This window comes from Ahaetulla prasina, chromosome 2 (genome assembly GCF_028640845.1).
Source record: "Ahaetulla prasina isolate Xishuangbanna chromosome 2, ASM2864084v1, whole genome shotgun sequence".
Taxonomy (NCBI): domain Eukaryota; kingdom Metazoa; phylum Chordata; class Lepidosauria; order Squamata; family Colubridae; genus Ahaetulla; species Ahaetulla prasina.
In genome coordinates this window covers 193510667-193535420 of record NC_080540.1, presented here as the reverse complement: position 1 = coordinate 193535420, position 24754 = coordinate 193510667, and the positions used below count along the sequence as shown (strand labels likewise).

The 24754-nt window shown below is 40.1% G+C and overlaps 1 protein-coding gene across 1 annotated transcript in view; it reads left to right on the top strand.

Annotated features, from left to right (window-relative positions):
* Positions 1 to 24526, top strand: part of LOC131192289 (T-cell surface glycoprotein CD4-like) — a 35413-nt gene extending 10887 nt beyond the window's left edge. The window contains exons 2-10 of the mRNA XM_058171303.1: positions 13276 to 13368; positions 15133 to 15303; positions 15406 to 15540; positions 15688 to 15936; positions 19517 to 19816; positions 22812 to 23069; positions 23157 to 23281; positions 23402 to 23469; positions 24025 to 24526. Of these exons, the coding sequence (XP_058027286.1) occupies positions 13326 to 13368; positions 15133 to 15303; positions 15406 to 15540; positions 15688 to 15936; positions 19517 to 19816; positions 22812 to 23069; positions 23157 to 23281; positions 23402 to 23469; positions 24025 to 24055 (1380 nt within the window). The 5' untranslated portion in view covers positions 13276 to 13325 and the 3' untranslated portion in view covers positions 24056 to 24526. The remainder of the gene's footprint in view (positions 1 to 13275; positions 13369 to 15132; positions 15304 to 15405; positions 15541 to 15687; positions 15937 to 19516; positions 19817 to 22811; positions 23070 to 23156; positions 23282 to 23401; positions 23470 to 24024) is intronic.
* The last annotated feature ends 228 nt before the right edge of the window (positions 24527 to 24754 follow it).

Genomic DNA, 24754 nt, shown 5'->3' with positions numbered 1-24754 from the left:
TCAAAGATGGCAAGAGTTTGAATGGACACATTCCAGTTTTCCTGATTTCCTCTATTCTGTAACTCACAAAGATGCGTGCCTCTATGGGTTTCTTAACCTGCAGTATTGTCTTTATCTCTGTTGATCAAGTGTCTTTTCTTGGTTATTCAGTAGTGTTGATTTGATCTAAGAAAGCTTCTTTTATGTTTCTCTTTGAGCCACCCATGTTGTTTTTCTTGTCTGATATGCAACATGTAACACTACTCCTGCTGTAGTGTTACATGTTGTGCACCTGCATCTATCTGAATTTTGATACAACCAAAATTCAATGTCTCTGTGTGGAAAAAATAAACTAGGATTCTGGTGAAACTTATTGTGAAAAGCTGCAGACCGCCCACTCACTACTTCTTGGCGCTTCTCTTAGCATGAATAATTACACAAATCAGAAATAATTTATTTAGCATTTCCTCTAAACCTAAAAATAATGATGCGGTGGCTCAGTGGCTAAGATGCTGAGCTTGTCAATCGAAAGATTGGCAGTTCAGCGGTTCGAGTCCCTAGTGCTGCGTAACAGGGTGAGCTCCCGTTACTTGTCCCAGCTTCTGCCAATCTAGCAGTTCGAAAGCACGTAAAAAATGCAAGTAGAAAAATAGGGACCACCTTTGGTGGGAAGGTAACAGTGTTCCATGTGCCTTTGGTGTTGAGCCATGCCGGCCACATGACCACGGAGACGTCTTCGGACAGCGCTGGCTCTTCGGCTTTGAAATGGAGATGACCACCATCCCCTAGAGTCAGGAACGATTAGCACATATGTGCGAAGGGAATCTTTACCTAACCTTACCTAAACCTAAAACAGATATAATCATAATTTAGTCCAAAATTTCTATTGCTAAGTGAGACAGTTTTTCCCCATTTTATGAGCTTTCTTGCCAAAGTTGTTAAATAAAACACTGCAGTTAAATTAATAATACAGTTGTAAAGAGAATCTGGCTTACCCATTAATTTTGCTCATCAGAAGTTCACAAAAGATGATCACCTGACCCTGGGACTCTGCCACTATCATAAACATAAGCCAAGCATCTGAATTTTGATCATGTCACCATGGGGATGTTGCAACGGTCATGTGAAAAATGGTCATAAGTAACTTTTTTCAGTGCTGTTGTATCGTTGAATGGTCACTAAATGAAAGGTTGTAAGTTGAGGACTACCTGTATATTAAAACAAGATTTTATTTTCAATTTTGGCTTGCAAGAGGAGAAGCAATCCAGAATCTTGGGAGCAGTATGCACTTCCTGGATTGCTTAATCCTTAACTCTACAGCAATAGGAAGAACCAGATGGGAATGTACAAGCTGTGGGCATTACCCTCATTTATGGAAAATTTGCTATTATCTGATTTACTGTTTTGTGTTCATGTCAAGAGATAACAGAATTCTGCTCTCAGGTGCTGCAAATGTACAGATATGTTTTAATGCTGTCTCTTTGAAAATGAGGTCTATATGGTATACCAGCATATTGGACAAAAGGCTATGCTGACACGTTATTTCAGTTGTGCTAGCTTAGCATGTTTCAGATAGAATTTATTTTGTTTATGTGGAGCAACAGGGTCAGCTTAGCAGAAAATTTAATCTTTCTTATTTAGATATCAAAACATATTTCAGTTCTACATTTAAGAATTCTAGGTGATGTTTATCACATACGGAAAAACATAATACATCAAAAATAAGTTTCATTATTACTGTAAATTTCTCACTATATTTTCCTACTTATTAAATTGCACCATTGATCATCACCTAATCTTCATAAAATCTGTACAGGCACAGCTTCCTTCACACACAATTTTTTTCGCCCATACAGTTTGTTTTCTTGAGACTCCTATTTCCTGTTGGTGTTTTAAAAAGTATTTATTCAGTCGTTAATGTTGCACTGTTTTGTATCTCACAGCATTCATAAAATGCAACTGTTTTATGAGAACATAAACAAAGAAGATGAATTAAGTTTGGAAGAAAGAAAAACACTAGTGTAGAAATTATGCTCTGCTAACAGTCTTAAACATTTTCACGTAAGACATTGCTCCTTTTGCCTCACAAGACTCAACTCTGTAGCCATTATTAATTTATGCTAATGTTAAGAGAAAATTAAAAAGTAAATTTAAGTGTAGAAAATTGCACAAAGTTTCCATTTGCCATGAAAAGTTTGGTGTATCTAAAGTTTCTCTTAAAAACCATAAGGGCAACTTTTTTCATCTGATTAGTGAACAAGTTGGCCTTACCTGCACCTTGCTAGCTAGAAATTTAGCAAATAATGTATGCAGAAAAACTATGAATTCAGATCTAGATAGCTCAGGGGTGGGGTGGGGAAACAGTTTCAGTGTTTACAGATTACAGTTCATTCAAGAGCATGACCAGCCCTGTGCACAGTTTAGTTACCGAGGCATGTTATAATTCAATACTATATGATTACATATGCAGATAATTGAACACAGAATAACATTCACCACCTCGTATGTATTTTCTTTGGAAAGACATCCAACTGATCTGACCATACAATGACCTTTTGTGAAACAATCATACATTGATCTTATGAAATGCATTATATTCATATACTACTATCATATTGTATCAGTATCATTAAAATGATGAATATCCTTCAAAATAATCCTACAACTGACCCCATCCCATTGGGTTCCCAATCCCTAGTGGTCACAGAAAAGGAAGTGCAAGGCCTATTTCACAAACTAAAGCCAGGAAAAGCTCCAGGCGCAGACAAGATAACTCCTTGCTTAAAAGTCTGTGCTGACCAATTGGCCCCCATCTTCACCTGTATCTTCAATAAATCACAAGAGATGTGCTATGTTCCTTCTTGCTTCAAACACCGAAGAAGCCCACCATCAAGAAACTGAACAACTACAGACCAGTTGCTCTAACATCTGTAGTTATGAAAACCTTTGAAAGGCTAATGATGTCTCAGTTGAAAACCATCAAGGATCCGCTGTTAGAACCCCTGCAATTTATAAACTGAGCAAATAGATCAACAGATGATGCTGTTAATATGGCTCTACACTACATCCTACAACATCTTTTATCTCCAAAGACCTACGCAATGGTCCTCTTTGTAGACTTTAGTTCAGCATTCAACACTATCATTCCAGACATTCTTCTAACTAAGCTAAACCAGCTAGCAGTACCTGAACACACTTGTAAATGGATCATAAGGTTCTTAACAAACAGGAAGCAGCAGGTGAAACTATGCAGAATCACATCAGTTACCTGTACAATTAGCACAGGGACCCCACAAGGCTGTATGCTCTCTCCATTTCTCTTCTCTCTATATACCAATGACTGCATCTCAAACAATCCATCTGTTAAACTACTGAAATTCGCAGATGACACAAAAGTAATCAGTCTCATTCAAGACAATGATGAATCCGCTACAGACGGGAGGTTGAACAATTAACCTCGTGGTGTGACCAGAACAATCTGGAACTGAACACACTCAAAACTGTAGAAATGGTGGTGGACTTTAGGAGAAACTCTCCCATACTACCACTTCTTACAATAATAGATGACATAGTATCAACAGTAGAGACCTTCAAATATCTAGGCTCTACCATATCTCAAGACCTAAAATGGACACCTAACATCAAAAACATCATCAAAAAAGCACAACAAAGAATGTTCTTTCTGTGCCAACTCAGAAAGCTCAAACTGCCCAAGGAGGTACTGATACAGGTACTGATACAGTTCTACAGAGGAATTATTGAGTTTGTCATCTGCACTTCTATAACTGTCTGGTTTGGTTCTGCAACCCTACAAGACAGACACAGACTTCAGAGGGTAATTAGAACTGCAGAAAAAACAATTACTACCAACCTGTCTTCCATTGAGGAGGAGGGCACGTGGCTTTGCAAATTTCTTTGGGCAATCGGGGAGGAAAAAGAGCGTTGCCTCCATGCATTGCGTTTTCCGGCGTTTTTCTCCTCAATTCCCCGAAGCAATTTGCAGAGCCCACGCCCTCCTCCTCCTCCTTTTCCACAGTCTCACTGTCTCTTTCCTCCTGGCCAGATCCGCCTCCCGGGCTAGGAGCAGAAGCTGACTGCCCTCAGCCTGGGTCATCTGGAGAAGGGGCAGGCCGGATGGCGAGCCACCTAGCCTTATACCTCTCGTGCAGAAGTACCCGCTTCGCAAGAGCATCACCTCCATGCATCGTGTTTTCCTCCCCGATGCAATTTGCACAGCCGCACATCCACATCTTCAAGGAACTGGTGGCTTACTGGGCACTGCGCAGGAGGTGTAAGGCAAGGTGGCTGCCACCCAAAAACTGTTCCCGCTATCTCTGCTGCCTGGAACCGCCCAAAAACATGATGCTCTTTCTTTGCCTCTGCACACCCCATTTTTGGAACTGGGGAGGCAGCGGAGATCTCCAGGTGGCGGAGATCGTGGTCACAGTGTTTTTGGGTGGCAGCGCCTTGCCTTTTGCCCCTTGCGGAGCACCTGCTTCGCCAAGCAAGTCCCTACCTCCATGGTTCCCCAGGCCGCTCCCGTTATCAAAATCCGAATGGAGTGAGGATGCCGTTGATCCTGATGCTGGTAGGAAGAGGCAGAATTCTTTTTTTCTTGCTTTCCTCCCCCAAAATTAAGGTGCGTCTTATACTCCAGTGTGTCTTATACACCGAAAAATACTGTATATTGGAATACTAAGAAGCCCATCCAGAAAAACAAGTGGCACTTGTTTTTCTGAATGCTCAAAAGGCATTTAACAATTTAAATTGGCAATTTATGATTCGACAAATTAAAAATATGAACTTTGGAGATAAATTTGAAAATATGATAGAAGCAATATACACTACGCAGAAGGCAAGTGTAATATTAAAAGGGGACACCGCAAAAGCATTTCAAATAACAAAGGGAGTATGTCAGGAATGTCCATTGTCACCTCTACTCTTTATTCTGACATTAGAAATATTATTAATCAGAATTAGAGTGAACCAAGAAATAAAAGGAACGAGAATTAAAAAGGAAGAATATAAAGTACAGGTATTTTTTATCGAGGAGCCATTGGAAACTGGCCCCTTCTTACTACAAGAAATAGAAAAATATGGAGAGGTATCAGGCCTCAAAATTAACAAAGAAAAGACCAAAATGTAACAATGAACCAGAAAAGAGATCTAGAGAGGGAAATGGGATTACAAATCGCTAAGAAGATTAAATACTTAGGAATCTGGTTAACGGCGAGGTGCTCTTCAATAAAAGATGACAATTATATAGAATTATTTCAACAAATAAAGAAGGATATGGAAAGATGGGGGAACATTACAATTATCTGTATTAGGAAGAATAGCGATTATTAGAATGACTATTTTATCTAAATTACATTATCTATTCCAAACAATTCCTATAAAATTGGATAAGAAGTTTTTCACAGATCTAAACAAAATAATTATAAAATTTGTCTGGTCAGGTAGGAAGGCATGGATAAAATTAGTGTCACTTCAGGATAGTAGAAGTAGAGGTGGCTTTGGACTCCTGGCCTGGGAACTCTATTATAAGGCAGTGATATTAGTATGGATTAGAGATTGTATAAATTTAAAAAATAGAAGAATTTTAACATTGGAAGGGCATGACTTACAAAAGGGGTGCCCCGCCTTAATATATAAAGATATAAAAAGGATGCAGAAGAATATGGATTCGATATTGAACCATAACAATTAGATAAACTGTTGGTAGATCCAGAGGGAAAACTAATAATTAAAATATATAATTATTTACTAAAATTTGATAGGGCGGAGGTGATGGTGAAAGAACCCATGATTGCTTGGGCTAAAAATGTAGGACCCAACATAGAATTAGAAGACTAGGGGGAAAAAATGGAATAAAAATTATACAATAACTAAATCTGTGGCCTATAAGGAAAACCAATATAAGATGTTTTATCGTTGGCATTTAGCGCCAGCAAGGCTCGCCAAGATGTATCCAAATTTAAATCCAAAATATTGGAGATGCAAACAGGGACAAGGTACCTTCTTCCACTCATGATGCCCCAAAGCGAAAAGATATTGGACGAAGATACAGGAATGGCTGCAGGATTTAACTAAGTGCCAAATAGAACTTAAACCGGAATTGTTTCTCCTGGAGATATTTAGGGTGAAATATAATAGAAAGATAAAATATTTGATGTTACATATATTAACGGCGGCAAGGATTGCTTTTGTGCAGTATTGGAAGAAATATACCACAGAGGGATTAGTAATTCAAAAAATATTTGATTGCGTGGAAATGGACAAACTCACATTTGAGTTAAAAGGAAAGGATGACTTGGAATATTATGCGGTATGGGAGAAATGGTAGGAATGGATAGATAATAGAAATAAGGAATGGAAATGTACATAAAGGAATAGAATGTTTAGAAATAGAATGTATACAATGTATTGAATATTGATTCTAGTTGTATGAATAATTTCACAGAACTGTTAAATATGTAACAGAGATATGTAAAGAGAAAAAGTGCAATAAAAAAAAGAAAGAAAAAGAAAGGTAGTATATAAAAGTGCTGACTGCAGCTTGGGCAAGATTGTGGTCCCTTGGTTCCCAGAGTTCTAAACCTGGTAGTTTCCTTGTGAGGACCTGCTGTCTGGAGGTGGTGTGAGTGATCCTGAGACATCTCCTTATCTGGAGAGGAGTTCTGAGAATCTGGTGCATTTGCTGGCTCCTTGTTCTGTTGCAGTCATTGGTTCCTTTTTAATGGAGCTGTCTTCAGTTTGCCACTGCATTCCTGGAAGTCCGATTCCCAGCACCCATCCCGTTCTTCTCAAGGGCATATTTGTACTTTTCTCTCTATCTCAACTTCAGCAAAGTAAATGGAAATTTACCACCTACTCTTTTGTTACAACATATAACTTTTTTTAAAAAAAATCTGTTTTCTAATCATCAAATCCATGTCCTAATTATTATTATTATTATTTTTTTTGCTTCACACAAAAAGTCTCTAAGGAGCAAAATCTCTATTTCTGGTATTACAGAATTTGAAAGATATATTTAGTAAATAAAATTTGCATTTTTAAAAATCTCACTGTTGTCTTGATACTCAGCAGTTCAGCATGTTTCATCTTTGTTTACTTTCGAGATAGCTATATTTTTTCCTATTACTATTTATCTAGTGCATTGTTGCTTCCTATATTTGCTAGCAGTACAGCTCTCAGTATTATAACCAGAGTTTTTATTGTAAAATATATTTTATTTATTATAAAATAGGAATATCATTTAGACTTATATACCACTTCACAGTCTTTACAGTCCTCTCTAAACAGGTTACAGAGTCAGCATATTGCCCCCAACGATATGGGCCCTCATTTTACCAACCTCAGAAGGATGGAAGACTGAATTAATCTTGAGCCGGTCAGGACTGAACTCCTGTTATGGGCAGAGTTAGCCTGCAGTACTGCATTCTAACCAATACTGCACCACCTCGACTCTTAATCCCTACTGTAGTACTTTCTTTCAAAAGGAACCAAAGAAGCCTGTAGGTTTAATTTTTATATTCTCCAGGTAAAAGAAATAGGCTACATGCAATGTGAAAGAGCTCTGCTGGAGATCTGAAAAGGCTGCTGACATTTAGGGTACATGGCACCAGGCTTGATATATATATAGTCAGAAGTTACCCCACTAGTAGCTTTAATTCCAGAGTTACTCAATCACCATAACGAAGCAACAACAGTAATGATGAAATGCTCTATATAACTTTGACAATGGCTGGTTTATGCTATGAAGATGCAATAGTAGGAATATGTTCATAGGCTAACTTGGAAAAACAACAAGGTCCTATCTGATTTTGCCCTGCCTCAGATTAAGGTCAGTGATATTTTGACTGATATACACTTTTATTTATTTTTGAAAATATATTCTAGAAATGGTAAGATGCATAGCAATATTTATTTATTTTGATTTGATTTAGAGGCTACCAAATTCCAAAGGGTTCTGAGTGGCTTATCCTTTGAAAGCAAGAAAGTATAAAATAAATCACTACCCATATGATTTATATTTAATTATAAATTGAAGGGTTTAGATTTTTACTCTTTTTTAGTTAATTAGTCTCTTTCTCTCCCCCACATTTGTTTATCACCCATTATACATTGATGACTTTTATTATTTTACAACCATCATTCTCTCTCCCCCCCCCTCCTCATTTTATGTATTTCTCTGGTAAACATTTTGATTGATCATCTGCAATCAACTCATTTTTGACTCCTGCCTACCCCATAGACAGATTTTTCTCCATGTCAATCTATCCATAATTTGGCCTTTCGGGTCTTCAAAGAGTGCACTCATTGCAATTGTAACTGAGTCCATCCTTCTTGCCATTGGTGAGCCAGTGGGTTTGTTTTCTTAGCTGTCCATAGTACCCTGAAGAGTCTTCTCTAACAGCAAAGTTCAAAGGCACCATTTTTCTTCCTATCCTGCTTATTTAAAGTTCAACTTTCACTTCTATAGAGTGTCAAAGGAAATATCATGGCTTGCCCAATTCTGTTCTTTGCAGGCATAAATACATCATGACATTTGAATGTCTTTTCCAGGACCTTCATGGCTTCTCTAACCTAGTGTTTATGTGCAATGGATATCTTGATTACTTGCTCCATTACTGTTGATGGTTGATCCTAAAAAGGCAGAAGATCTCTACCACTTGGATATTTTCATTATCAGTTCTAAAACTAATAGAATCTTAGTCATCATTTTTTCTTCATTATATTTCATTTTAGTCCCATTATTTCATTCTGCTCTTTGACTTTTAGTTCTAGGGTTTGCAAATCCTTTTCATTTTCAGCTATTGCTAGTATCATCAGCACAGCACAAGGTGTGAATGTTTCTTCCTCTGATTTTAAAACATGTTCATCTTCTTCCAATCCAGCTTCCCGTAAAATATATTCAGCATATAGTTTGAATTAAAATCAGGGAATATATAGCTCTGTGACACTACTTTCCCAACCTGGTGTTGGTCTGTTTTTTCATGACGACAATCAGATGTTCTAGGATTCCCATTTTTTCAGAGCCTATTCTAGAACTAGGCATGACTGACACAATCAAAGGCCTTTCTATAATCAATGAAACACATAGTGATTTTTTTTTTTTAATATTCTCTGGCTTTCTCAATTATCCAGCATGCATTAGCATTAATGTGTTCCTCGGCCTTTTCTAAAGCCAGCTCGAACATCTGCCATCTCTTTTTCCATGCAGGGCTCTAATCTGTGTTGGATGATGCTAAGCATTATTTTTGCTAGCATGTGAAATTAAGCATATTGTATAATAGTTTGCACACTCTGTTAAGTCTCCTCTTTTTTCTTTTTTCTTTGCATTAGAGAGTAGATTGACCTCTTCCAATTGGTTGTTCATTATGTCATTCTCCAGATTTGCTGGCATAGCTTGGAGAATTTGGTGGGAGCCACATGCTTTAAAATTGGTTCATGAATATGTATGACATATAATTCAAGTGAATGAAATATAAATTAAACTAGCCTGCTTGCATATGCCTGTCATGACAGAAGAGAACAGAACAGAATAGAAAAGAATAACAGAGTTGGAAGTGACCTTGGAGGTCTTCTAATCCAACCCCCTGCTTAGGTAGGAAACCCTATACCACTTCAGACAAATGGTTATCTAATCTCTTGTTAAAAACTTCCAGTGTTGGAGCATTTACAACTTCTGGAGGCAAGTTGTTCTACTTATTAATTAATATTAATATTAACTGTCAGGAAATTTCTCCTTAGTTCTAAGTTGCTTCTCTCCTTGATTAGTTTTCACCAGTGGTGGGTTGATACCGGTTCACCCCGGGTCAAGTGAACCGGTAGTGGCGGTGGCGGGAGGCTCTGCTCACCTGCCTGAACACTTCTGCGCATGCGCAGAAGCATTGTGTGTACATGTGAACACCCACGCGCCCACGAGCGAACCAGTAGTGACGGGTTTTGAAACCCACCCCTGGTTTCCACCCATTGCTTCTTGTTCTACCCTCAGGTGCTTTGGAGAATACCATATTTTTTGGAGTATAAGACGCACCAGAATATAAGACGCACCTTAGTTTTTGGGGAAGAAAATAAGAAAAAGGCTGATTGGCAGGTGGATCGGCCTCCCGGAATACCCCCAATCAACTGTTCCCAGAGGTGGATTTTAGAAACAGGTTCCTTGGTTGTGAGCTCTGTGCCTTGCTTTTTTTTTCCTGCCTCTGAAACTCCATTTCAGGGGGGGAAAAAATCTGTCTCTGAAAGCCTCCAAAACAACTTCAGAAAAAAAGCCTCTGAAGCTCTGTTTGGGGGCTTCTTTTCTGAAGCTTTTTTCAGCCTCTGAAACCTCTGTTTGAGAAGCTGGGTGGGGCAATATTCCGAGTATAAGACACACCCATATTTTCACCCTCTTTTTGGGGGGAAAAAGGTGCATCTTATACTCCAAAAATATAGTACTTTGACTCCCTCTTCTTGGTGGGAACCCAGTGGTGAAATCCATTTTTTTTTTTACTACCGGTTCTGTGGGCGTGACTTGGTGGGCATGGTGTGACTTGGTGGGCATAGCAGGGGAAGGATACTGCAAAATCCCCATTTCCACCCCACTTCTGGGGGAAGGATATTGCAAAATCTCCATTCCCACCCCACTCTGGGATCAGCCAGAGGTGGTATTTGCTGGTTCTCTGAACTACTCAAAATTTCTGCTGCTGGTTCTCCGAACTGCTCAAAATTTCCGCTACCGGTTCTCCAGAACCTGTCAGAACCTGCTGGATTTCACCCTTGTGGCAACCCCTGAGGTATCTATCTTCCTCCACATTTGTGATCTATCACAAACTTGGAGGAAGATCTGCATTCTGGACTTAGGTTTGTAGGCTACCCACTCACATGTTCCATTAAGAAAATGCATGGTGTCTGGCCTGGGTCATAAATAGGACACACTGAGCTCTCTGGCAAATCTTTCAAATAGGTTAAACATTTTCTGTATCTCTTGGCTGCCATCTAGTGGTCACCTGTATTTTTGCAGCACTATTATAGTATACTTATTGTCTCTCCCTAAATCCTCCACAAGCAGAAAAGAGGCCCATCTTGGCATCCTGGTGGCTATTTGGCGGTCTATAGCTCTTTGGGATTTGAAGACAGTAAGTTAAAGCCAGTGTGAAATGTCAAAGAGGAATGTATTGAATTAATATTAAGAAAGTTAGCAGTTATTACAAGCATAGCCCCTTCCATATGCCAGGAACCCCAAGAATGGCAGCAATGACCACATAATGCTGGCAGTTATGCAATCCTCTCCCAGGACTTTGACTTCTGTCTGGGCACTTTTGCCACTTTTTGCCACTTTGCTTAAGAGACAGGGAGTATAAACAATAACTGGGGATGGCTAAGAAGCACCTAAGAAGGACACGTAACTAGGACAGAATATCAGCAGATAGTCAGAATCTGCAAAGATGAAGTCAGGAAAGCAAAGGCTTGGAATGAACAAAGACTTGTAACAAAAGTCAAAGATAATTTTTAAAAAAAGTTTCTTCCAACATATAAATAACAAGGAAAAAATCAAGGAAACAGTCAGACCACTAAAAGAGAAGACAGCAAGGAGGTAATAGGCAACAGAGAGAAAGCTGAGCTGCTTAACTCATTCTTTGTGAGAAGAGTCAACAGCTTGCTTTCAGACATTGTGGGAGCTTCATCACGGGAAGCTTTCAAGAAGGGATTGGACTGCCATCTGTCAAAAATGGTGTAGGGTCTGCTGGGTGGGGGGTTGGACTAGATGACCTACAAGGTCCCTTCCAATTCTGTTAATCTGTATCTCTATCTGTATCACCTGCTTATCAGGCATTTGATCATCACTTTAGGCTGTGAAATCTCTGCCGGGGATATTTTTAGGGAAGGATTTTTAGCAGATACCATGTGGTGATTTTATGATGACTTAAGAGAACCTGGTCAATATTTTGAGAAATGACCTTTTGCTTATCGGGTGTATAATTTTTTTATTAAGTATTTTGATTACAGTCTAAATCAAATTACTTTATATTTCCTCATTCTACATCTAACTGTCTTTAATTCATTCAAATATTCTCATAGGCTTTGATTTCTTTTCAATTCTTTATTCCATTGTCCAAACTTCTTCAAGGGTTTAACAAGCCTCTTTTGCAGATCCAATAAGAAAACATTTTCCAAGTCACTCTCTTGATTTGTCATTTGAGTTTCTTCTTTAATTTTAAAAACTTCAACTTCAACTTCAACTTCAACCTTTCTTTTGTATATCCAGTCAAGTATCCTTTTCCAAATCATTCTCTTGACCTCTATTTGTGCTTTCACTTTTGATACTTTCTTTGTTTTGTCAGACATTTGCTCCATACCTGCCATTCCCTCATAGACATATTTTGGACATAATCAATAGAGAGCATCACACTCATTATTGCTGCTATTGCTATTGCTATTGTAGCTACTAATTTCTGGCTCCATTCCTCAAACATCTCCTTTAATATTTCCAAAGTTATGTTTTGTATCATTTTATAAATTCCAGTTAAGTAAAGGTAAAGGTTCCCCTCGCACATACGTGCTAGTCGTTGCCGATTTTCGAGGGCGGTGATCATCTCCGTTTCAAAGCCGAAGAGCCAGCGCTGTCCGGAGATGTCTCCGTGGTCATGTGGCCGGCATGACTCAACGGCAAAGGCGCACGGAATGCTGTTACCTTCCCACCAAAGGTGGTCCCTATTTTTTCTACTTGCATTTTTACGTGCTTTCGAAACGGATAAGTTGGCAGAAGGTGGGACAAGTAACGGGAGCTCACCCTGTTACAAGGCAGCACTAGGGATTTGAACCGCTGAGCTGCCAACCTTTTGATCGACAAGCTCAACGTCCTAGCCCCTGAGCCACCGCGTCCCCTCAAGTTCCAGTTAACTGACATCAAAAGTGGGCTTATATTTTTTCCTTTCTACTTAGAATCTTTAGTCCCTTCTTATATCTAGTTTCTAAGACCATAAAGTCATTTATCTTTGTTATGAACCAAGGCAGACAAAATAACTCTGGTTTCTAGAAAAAAATATTTATTTTTTATAGTTAATTCCCAAATCTTTTTTTAATTGATCTCTTAATTCACTTGTAAATTTCATAGATCAAACTCTTCTTTAGCTTTTTGCTGTTTATTTCAAATTCTTTAATTTTTTAAGCTTGTAATTAATTTTTCTTTTGTTCAGTGTTGAAAATAAACTTGTCCTAGTTGCTTTTGCCCTACATATTGAATGCTACAAGATATTTTTAGAATAAACCATGCTGACTTTTCTGGATGATTTTTATTTTTTCTGCCAGGAACTCATTGCAGCTGTCAGTTGTCCAGGTGAAAAGGTGCATTGGCGAATATGGTTTTAAACAGCATTCTTGTTGCCTTTGTTCTTTACCTGGGTGAGTTTATCACAAGATATATTTGTGGCGCAATGGAACTGTCATTTGATATCTTATTTTCCTGTCTTCAGCCTAACAATTTTCATTTCTTTTCATAACTTTTGCTGGCGGGGGGGTGGGGGGAGAAGCCCCAATGGGTGATTCCTAGCAGTTCATCAGCATACATACTTAGATGTATTCATGATGGCCAGCATGAATTATCTGTATAGAAGTTCTAAAACTAAGGTGGGAGACCAGTGGCCATAAGATGCAGTGACATATACATCCTTTAATGTAAAGGACTGTCCTTTATGTTTACTTAATTTTATTATTTATTGGTTTTATTATTTACAAAATAATACAAAAGAAAATTATTATTTTCTTTTGAATTTTCCTTTGTAAAGTTATAAACACCATTTTATCCTTATGAATCGCTTTCAGGTTTGCTTCTTTTCCAAGCCCCCACCCCCCGCCGCCGCCACCACTATGAAAGTATAATGAGACCAACATACAACCCTCAATATAAGAATAACTAAAACAATTACTTCAGAGGCAGAAAGAAAAAGAAAGAAGTGACTAGAGAGAGGAATGTGAATGTACACATTACTGGTTTTCGCCAATAAAGGCTTAGCTTTCTCCTGGAAACACTCTAAATCTTTGTCTAAAAAGAAGCCTGAATATCAGCTGGTATTCTTGATGTTCTGGAACAGAAATAAACTTATATTCAAAAGCAGCCCAATGCAGAATGCAGAAACATAAAACAGTTGCAAAAACCCAAAGAGTTTTTGATCAAACTCAATGGACTCTAGCCATCAGTTAAAACTCACTTGTTGGTGTCCCCTTAAATTAAACTTCCAATTTTCTTGGGATTGCATGGGAGTCTCTATGGATTTTTTTAGTCCAGTAATCACTGCCTACTATGGGGGCGGTGCTCACTTCAAGGTCATTGAGCTAGCGTTGTCTGAAGATGTTTCCACAGTCATGTGGCCAGCATGACATCACATGCTGGATATTTATCCACTCACATTTGCATGCTTTCAAACTGCTAGGTTGACAAGGATGGGAGCTCATCCCATCACACGATGTTCAGGTCTCAAACCTGGGTTGACAGCTTTCCAGCTGACAAGCCCAATGTCTTAATCACTAAGCCAGATTCTTAGAGCAGCCACTGATAGATATGGTGTGTGGACTCATGTCCACTCTGAACCACCTCTGTGACTTCACATCCAAAATGCAGCACATCCCTAATTTTTAATCTTTTTCTATGGCCTTGCTGTGAAAAAGTCCATTGAGAAGTAGGGCTACTCTTTTTTGGTGCGCTGATATCTATGCTCACAACTGAAGAACAGAATTTTTACATTACCAGCATCACTACTAAATCCAATTACTCTCCTTTGGTTTAAAAATCTAGACATAACCATCTTTTATGATAACTTATAAAAATAATGATGTGTACCTTTCTCTTCTTTGTCCGGAGACTGATCAATTTATTCTTCATTTCTCCTTGACCCTTGCTTCAAAACAAATGCCTTGAACAGTGTCAAAAATTTTTGCGAATTACAGACTTTCTGAAAACTCCAGAGTAAATCAGCAGGCCTTTAAAATGTAAATAGATATGTTAAAATGTAATGAGTTACATAAAATAAAAGGCCAATATAGTGACTGAGTACAGTGACTCAGATTACACACTTTGGGCTCAGAAGCATCCATAATTCAGTGTTGATGAAATCTCATTTGTTTCTCATTGTTGATTTTCTTTACTCTTGCATTATTTTGACTTCCTAGCTCTTCTAGGGGCAACTTTTTCCACAAGGGCTGAAAAGATAAATGTTGCTGCTGGTAAGCCTGTCTTCCTTCACTGTCGAAGTGAAACTGACATGAAAACTCCATCCAGCATGGTTTGGAAATATAATGGAAAAGGTCTGCTACAGAAAATTCAAGGCCAAGTATATAAAGGTAAAACTGGTCAAACCCTTCCACATATAGCCAATAAAAAGAGATATGAGTCTTTGTGTTTAAGGTTTAATTTCATCCAGTTCTTTTTTTTTTTTTTCAAAGTTGAAAGGTCTGAAACATACATATTGAAGGATGAGGAGACTTTTACTATAGAACTGCCAAAAGCAAAACCAGGGCAATATACCTGTGACGTGAATGGAATGCTGGTGGCTACTTATGACGTTGAAGTGTGGACAGGTGAATGATGGAACAGAGATAATGAAATCTGCCTCTTTGTCTATCACTTCTTCTCCCTGCTATTGAATGAGTAATTAAACAAATAAATTATCCTTGGGAAGAGGTATGAGAAGGAAAATTTACCACTAGGCCTTCTTTCTTTCACAGTTACTGGATCTAAAAGTGGATACCTCCTGCAAGGTGACACTTTAAAGCTGAGTCTGTCTCCTGTCAAAGATACCAAGATTGAATGGTTTGAACCTCACAAGACCAAAGTAACAGGGAATGAGCCACGATGGAAACTGCAAAAGGATAGCTTACACATATTAAACCTTACAATTCAGGAGGATAATGGGATATGGGAATGTCACATCTCTCCTTATAAGGTCAAACTCTCCTACAACGTCAAAGTATTAGGTAAGAGAAGTCACTAAATTTGGTTCAAAGAGCCTGAAACTTGGGACCTCTCAAAGTCTTTCCTCATAAAAAGTTCAGCATCAGCCATAATTTGCTCTGCTAACTGCTTCCAATATTACTGCATTGTGCCAAGATAAGGAAGGTTACTTCATCACTGACTCTTTTTCTGGAATTTACATCCTATGTCAGTGATGGCTAACCTTTTTGCCATCGCGTGCCAAAAGCGGAGGGAGCGCGGGGGGGGGGTCGTGCATGCGCGTGCCCACACCCATAGTTTTACGTGCCCTGCCCCCATGTATGCATGTGTAACTCCCCCCATGCTTCCCACCATTTTTGGCCTGATGGGCCCAGTAGGCCCGTTTTTCATCCTCCCCAGGCTCCAGAGGCTTTCTAGGAGTCTGGGGAGGACGAAAACAGCCTTCCCCACCCACTCCGAGGCCCTCTGGAGGCCAGAAATGGCCCATTTGCTGACTTCTGGTGAGACCGGAAGGCCCATTTTTTGCTCTCCTCAGGTTCCAGAGCCTTCCTAGGAGCCTGGGGAGAGCGAAAAATCGGCCCCCACTCCCTCCAGAGGCTGGAAACAGTATGCCCAGAAGGCCCAAAAATCAGCTGACCGGCATGCACATGTGTGCTGGAGTTGAGCTCGTGTGCCCACCAATATGGCTCTGCGTGCCACCTGAAATGACCTGTGGCACATCATTTTCTCCTTCGCCTAGACTTTCGGACTGCCGCTCACCACTGCAGGGAGACGGAGCCAATGCGTTGGTTCCGTCCCAGGCGCCTGATGGACCCTGAGAGGTTCCGGACGGAGCTTGGGCCGTTCCCTGAGGATCTTGCCCACGGCATGACTGAAGAACTAGTTGCGGCCTGGGAACGGGCCGTGGCTGGGGCTTTGGACCGTGGCATGCCTTTGCGGCCTCTGACCCGGCGTAGATCTCAATTGGCTCCTTGGTTTTCTGAGGAGCTGAGGGAGATGAAACGCCGGAGAAGACGCCTAGAGAGTACCTGGAGGTCTAGCTGTTCCGAAGCTGATCGGACACTAGTGAGGTCTTTTACTAAGACCTATCTAGTGGCAATGAGGGAGGCGAAACATTTTACGTTTCCACCCTCATTGCATCGGCAGATAACCGCCCGGCCACCCTGTTTCGGGTGACCCGCTCCCTCCTTCACCAGGAGGGGTGGGATGACTCCTTACAGGGACTGCTGAGGAGTTTAATGGTTATCTATACGATAAAATCGTTCAGCTTCGGGATAGTTTAGAACAAAATTGCGATGATCCAAATGAGATGACGGAGATGCGTCTTGTTGAGGTTGTTTGGGACGTGGACAGGTTACTGGGGAGGTTACATGCAACTACATGTTTACTGGACCCGTGTCCCTCCTGGTTAGTGCTGGCTACACAGGAAGTGACACGAGGCTAGCTCCAGGGAATTATAAATGCTTCATTGTTGGAAGGGGTTTTCCCCGCTGCCTTGAAAGAGGCGGTGGTGAGACCCCTCCTCAAGAAGCCTTCCCTGGATCCAGTTATTTTGGGAAATTATCGTCCAGTCTCCAACCTTCGCTTTGTGGCGAAGGTTGTAGAGAGTGTGGTTGCATGGCAGCTTCCCCAGTACCTGGATGAAGCTGTCGATCTAGACCCGTTCCAGTCCGGCTTCCGGCCCGGACATAGTACGGAGACAGCTTTGGTCGCATAGGTGGATGACCTCTGGAGGGCCAGGGATAGGGGTTGTTCCTCTGCCCTGGTCCTATTAGATCTCTCAGCGGCTTTTGATACCATTGACCATGGTATCTTGCTGCACCGGTTGGAGAGTTTGGGAGTGGGAGGCACCGTTTATCGGTGGTTCTCCTCCTATCTCTCTGACCGGTCGCAGACGGTGTTGACAGGGGGGCAGAGATCGACCGCGAGGCGCCTTACTTGTGGGGTCGATTCTCTCGCCTCTCCTGTTCAACATCTATATGAAGCCGCTGGGTGAGGTCATCAGTGGCTTTGGGGTGAGTTACCATCTGTACGCTGATGACACGCAGCTGTACTTTTCCACCCCGGGCCACCCCAACGAAGCTGTCGAAGTGCTGTCCCGGTGCCTGGAAGTTGTACGGGTCTGGATGGGGAGAAACAGACTCAAGCTCAATCCCTCCAAGACGGAGTGGCTGTGGATGCCGGCACCCCGGTACAGTCAGCTGCAACCGCAGCTGACTGTTGGGGGCAGGTTATTGGGTGTCCTCCTGGATGGGCGGCTGTCGTTTGAAGATCATTTGGCGGCCGTCTCCAGGAGGGCCTTTCACCAAGTACGCTTGGTCCGCCAGTTGCGCCCCTTCCTTGACCGGGATGCCTTATGCACGGTCACTCACGCTCTTGTCACTTTTCGTTTGGATTATTGCAATGCTCTCTACATGGGGCTGCCCTTGAAGTGCACCCGGAGGCTTCAGCTAGTTCAGAATGCAGCTGCGCGGGTAATAGTGGGAGCCACTCGTTGCTCCCATGTAACACCACTCCTGCGCAGCCTGCACTGGCTTCCTGTGGTCTTTCGGGTGTGCTTTAAGATTTTGGTTACCACCTTTAAAGCGCTCCATGGCTTAGGGCCCGGGTACTTACGGGACCGCCTGCTGTTACCTTATGCCTCCCACCGACCCGTATGCTCACACAGAGAGGGTCTTCTCAGGGTGCCGTCCGCCAAACAATGTTGGCTGGCGGCCCCCAGGGGTAGGGCCTTCTCTGTCGGAGCTCCTACTGTTTGGAACGAACTTCCCCCTGGTTTATGCCAATTGCCTGATCTTCAGACCTTTCACCGTGAGCTGAAAACGCATTTATTTATTCAAGCGGGACTGGCTTAAAAGTTTTATTAAATTTTAATTGGGGTTATTTATGAATTTTAGGGTTTTAAATTGATTGTTTTAAATTTCGACCATTTATGTAATATGCTTGGTTTTAAGTTTCTGTTTTAATGTGTATATTGTGGGGTTTTATTATTTGGCTGTACACCGCCCTGAGTCCTTCGGGAGAAGGGCGGTATAAAAATCTAATAAAATTAATAAAATTAATAAATGTGCCATAGGTTCACCCTCACAGTCCTATGTTAACTCACATTTATATTATAGATAGGATAGAATGTTATTGTTCTCTGTTCACTATACCCTTTGTCTATAGTGATTTTATCAGATATATTTTTTTGTCAAAATGTTGCAGTAAAAACTTCAGAACCTCTTTTTCCAGTGTGCCCAAGCAAAATTATTGTTACATTTCTCAGTGGTCCTTGTGGCATCCCAAAAACAATGAAGGAGCTTGAATTGAGAATGTGTTGATTTTTTTTTGACAATTTCCCTATACTTTATTTTGATGACTTTTCCATCAATGAGTGTCACATTCACAAAACAAGAAAATCTGTTTCAGCAGTAACCTGAATTAGCCTCAGAGTAGGGATTAGCTCGGAGAGAAGCAAATGTTTTCTGTCATCTCAAGGTTAGCCCTTTAATTCACTACTGTAGAGGGAAAGGGCCATAATCTTTTTCTACAGTGAAAAAGCAGCAATGCACACAATTCTGATCATATGTTACTTTCTATTTTGATTGGACATAAAATCAGGTTTTTCCAATCCACTGGATGAGTTCCAGTTTGCCGCTATCAACAGCACAAGCATCCTTTCCTGTCCTTTGAATGTTGACCTTCAAGAAAATAGAGATCTGGAGATTCCAAAACTCCAGTCTTGGAAATGGCTTAAGAATAATATTATCATGAAGGACCATAACATAAGCAACATCAATCGCTCTTTCTCCGTCCAAGAAATAGCCAATGTCCAATCTGAAGATGCTGCGCAGTACCAATGCCATCTTGGATTTAAACATGGAATTTTGTGTAAAACCATCAACCTAATAGTTGTGAAAGGTAGGAATAAGTCTTGATCTGTTTGATGGTAGCATGCAATTTCACCTTACTATATTAATTATAGGTGCTATTGCCTTTGAATACCGACACAGCCATTTTTTTAACGTTCTCAAAACTCAGCCTTCCTGAAATTAATCTTTCCCATTAACTGGTGTGGAATGAAGTAAGTCACATTAGACAGGGGTTTCAGAAGAGTTGTTTCAGTCAAGTTGCCTGAGTAAGAGGATGTAGGCATGGATGTTTTTCTGGGTGTGAGTTCCATCAATCAGATTATTTCAGAAGCACTGTGACACAAAATAGCCAGTCTGATAGATTGCAGTATAGGTACAGAGGAAGGCTGTGAGGTGAAATAGGAGAGAGCTCTCCTGATATACCTAAGGCAGTGGTGGGATTCAGCCAGTTCACACCTATTCAGGAGAACCAGTTGTTAACTTTCTAAGCAGTTCGGAGAACCGGTTATTGGAAGAAATCTTATTTTATTTTTTTCCACTTTACAGGGCTAATCCTGTAAGGAAGGCAGAAAGGAAACATTCTGGTGTTGTTTCTAGCCTAATCTTTATTGCCCTGCTTACAGAAACTGCCTCTCTGGTTAACTCTTATTACATTGTAACAGCTAAGGTGAAGCGCCCATCAATGTGAGTGACATTGGATTGGCCACGCCCACATGGTCACATGACCATCAAGCCACACCTACCCAGCTGGTCATTGGGGCAGAGAACTGGTTGTTAAATTATTTGAATCCCACCACTGATCTAAGGTACTCTCATAAATCCAGGGACTGACAGAACCAACCACTCACAGCTGGTATAACCTGACTCTTTCGAGGTTTAAATTAACCTTTTATGCAGACAGGTCTAGCATTTGCTCCAGAAAGCATAGTTCCTGTTTTTAAACACAGGTAGGTGTAGGAAGTGCTAAATTGGTGCATATAAGGAGCTATAAATGGAACATTTTCCTTTCTTATTCATTTGCACTTTCAGGCTAAAGAATTATAAACCTTAATTGGTCAGCAGCTCATGCTAGATGCCTCAAGACCCCTCTTTCCTGAGGCTATGTAACTCTGTATTACAGTGGTTATATTCACTACTGATCACTAGGAATCATTTAGGCGAGATGGATAATTTATAAATTTGATAGATGGATGGATGGATGGATGGATGGATGGATGGATGGATGGATGGATGGATGGATGAATGAATGGTTTTATTCTTTTTGAAACTTATCAGACATAGGTAAAGCATATAGGCTTTATGTTCTCAATCCTTTACCCAGTTTGAACTTGTACTTACAAGGCCTGCATCAGACAAGTGTCTCATATATTCTGACTCCTGCCACTGTGGCCATGAAGGACAGTTCCCATGAACAGAGGACAGAAAGCATGCATGTCTAAACTGACCAGCAGGAGTTAAGCAGTTTTCAATCCAAGGAGTTGGTGATGGTGTGGGGAAGGATGAAGACACAGGGATGTAAAGGGGGTCCCTATAGCAGAAAAACTCCACTGAAGAAGTTTAAGACAAGGCAGCTCACTACAGCTGTCCCAAACAGCTTAGGGTTTTAGAGATAAAACAGCAGGGAAATACAATGCTTTTGATAAATTGATATCGCATTCCCCCATCCCAAAGCAGACCTTTTAGTTTAATGAAGGAAATGGGGCGTACTCATAGTTTAATGAAGATATTATTGTTGATGGGAAGACATTTTCGTTTACATTTGCATAACTTCATAAAATAAAGTTTTCTTTTATGTGGTACATTTACTGTGGGAGCTTTCAGGGAGCTTATTTTGACATGTGATGCTTTACAATACAAGAGATTGCCCTATATTGAACTGACAGATGCTTTTCTTAGTAATGTGGAAAGTGGTTATCTACTTTAATAAGTCATGCAACAGTGAGCTATTAGTAAATAGTAAATAAATTTACATTTAGTAAATTCAAACCAACTTTGGAAAGTAAGGTGTTAGCGTGAAGTTTAAAAAATCCTATTTCCCATTCTGTCTTATAGGTACAAGTAGTCCTTGATTTATTACCATAATTGAATCCGAAATTATGGTCATAAGTCATTGCAGTTGAATGTTGAGGTATCATTTGCCTGGACCCAATTTTTTTGACATTTTTGCAGTGGTTGTTAAGTGATCACCACGATGGCTAAGTAAATGCTGCAGCTGTGAAGTGAATCAATTTCCCCCAATGGGCGTTTTTGGCAGGAACCAATCACAAATCTTGGTCACATGATGCTTAGTACAGCTGTAAATGTGAGCTGGTTGCTAAGCACCCAAAATGCAATTGTGTAATCATGTGTGGCCATTGTAACTTTGAAAATAGTTGTAAATAGCTTTGTGGGTGGGTGTGGTCTGTCTTAACTTCAAATAGTCACTAAGTGACCAGTTCTAAATGGAGAACTACCTGCATCTGTAATGTTTTGTAGATTGTAATTAACCCAACTCTGCTATCTCTGGCATGAAAGCTAAGGCCACGTTTTGATGGGACCCTGGTTGCTGTGCTTGCAGTCTGTCCTGGAGCTGGGGAAACTTCTAGCTGAGAAATAAAGATCATTCCTCAGCTTTATTAAATACTTTGGACTTTGGATGGGGGCAATGAGATTAGAAGAAAAGTTGATTTGATGGTTCAATCAGTAGGGTTTGCACAGGATTATGGCTGAAACACCTGAAGGATTTGCTAATTACTCTGAGCTACTTATTTTTGGGAAACTGACTTCTGAAAGTTGAATATATAATTGAACAGCTACATATTTTGGTGCCAATATATGGGAAAACTTGAATCATCTTTGCATTCTTCTGATTTAAGATGGGTTTGTATTCTTTGATATCATTGATTTTGTCCTCTTTCCATTGAGAAGGGACCCTTTCCAGCACCATGAATAAATAGCCTGGGACTTTAGATCATATGATAAAATATTCTTCATAGAAAGGAACATTTTTCCCTAGATCTTGTAAAATCCGTTTCCCTAATATATTTTTCTTGCTTTCCCTGCAGTCTCTGCTATCCCTCCTGTGCTCAGATCCAAAGAAGACAACGTGACCTTGTGTGGTCATATCAGTCCTTCTGCCCCTCCGCTGACTAAATTGTGCTGGGTTTATGTAAATGACTCTACGAGTCAACCCATTTGTGGCTCTCCCGTTTCAGAGAATAAATTCTGTCACGTAGCTACAACGGAAGGACTCTGGAGGTGTGATTTCAAAGTGAACAACGATGTGAAAATCAGTATTGACTATAATCTGGGTAAGTTCCAAGGTAAGTAACCCTACCATCTTGTTCTTGGCTCTGTTTCTGTGCACATTCTGTTCTCCTCAACTTCCAATCTTTTTTTTTCCCCCACAGGAAAATTCTCAAATGAGACTAGTTTCTTACCGATCAAAGAAGCCTCGGGAATTGGCGCAATGCTTCTGCTGTTAATTCTTGTTGGAGTCTGTGTACCTACTTGTAAACGTATTAAGCAGAAACAGGTGAGTGTCTTCATTTCCATAAACTGAAAGGGAGGTTGGGTTCTACTACAGCAACAACAAATGGAAGCAGATCTGAAAGAACATGAAAAGAGAAGGATCTTTCTTTTATTTTTTTGGCAGCAACAAGCCAAGAGAATGGCACAAATTAAGCAACATTTGCTTGCCAAGAGGACATGCCAATGTCAGAGGTAAGAGTCCAGTTGCCCAGCCAAGAGGAACACATCATGAAAGCCCTTGGTTAAGCTGTGCTGGGATGAATCAGTCCATCTGGACCTGCAATCCAGCAGATCCAAGACACCATAGTTATTATTCTTTACTAGAAAGAAATATTGTATCTAATAGCTTCCTTTTCTCTTGCAGTAACAAACCAGAATCAAAATGCCTTAAAATAATAAACCTTTTGTGCCTTTAGCTTTCAGCTCTGCCAATTAAAATTTGTCATCTGCTTGTTATTCAACTAAAAGTATACTTGAATTGGCTACCAGTTAAATCAAATAAAGCTTGCAGACCTACAGAAATTCAGAAATAAATCATGTCTAAATTAGACAGCCATGCAATTTCATCGAAGGTCTCATGAGCAATCATTCATCAACAATTCATTTTTATGCTTTTTTAAAACAGCAAGTATCCCACTGTGCACTTTATATTGCAAAACCAAGTACATTTATCTACAGGAAAACTTAAAACACTCCCATGTTTTCTACTGAGCCTAAATTTTGGATAACTCTTTTTCAACCCTACAGGGACCTACCTAATGATTACTACCATACCTGAAGGAGGGAAAGCAGATGTTGAAAAATCACTGGCCTGACCATTTACAATCATTGACAATGCACAGTAACATGAATTCAAACACCACTGGGTTGCCTTAACTTTCTATCTGATATTCATAGTGCTGTAATAATTTCGGCAAGTCTGTATTTTGAAACTGTGGAGCTTGCAGAAAATATTGACCAAAAAGGGTAGTAATTACTAGCAATTGTTTCTAAATTGTCTCTAATAGCCGACTGCTCTTTGAACCGACTGCTCTTTGAACCAATTCTACCCATTGCAACTGTAAATGAACAAAGATGTGTTGTTTGTTTTTAAAATTCCTGACCCAGAAATTTGTTTGCATTTATTGTGTAGTTTGCAATGTTTTCTGAGAGAATATTCTATCATTTAAAAAAGCAATATTTTAAAATGTATATTAACAGCCATGATATAATTATGATGCTAATAGCTTAATGCATTTCAAAGGACAAATTCATTTTTACTGTTTGGAAAATGGGTGGGGAGGAAGAGGGGCTTCTGCATTCTGAAAGTTGCTTCTAAGTAGAGAATTTCACTGATGAGATACAAAAATTATTGGAAAACTATCTCCAATCTATCTTGTCTCTTTCCACTATTTTGTTTTATACTTTAAAACAGGGGTACTTTAAAACTTGGCAGCTTTAAGACTTGTGAAGCTTTAAGATTTAGCATCGCTGGCTA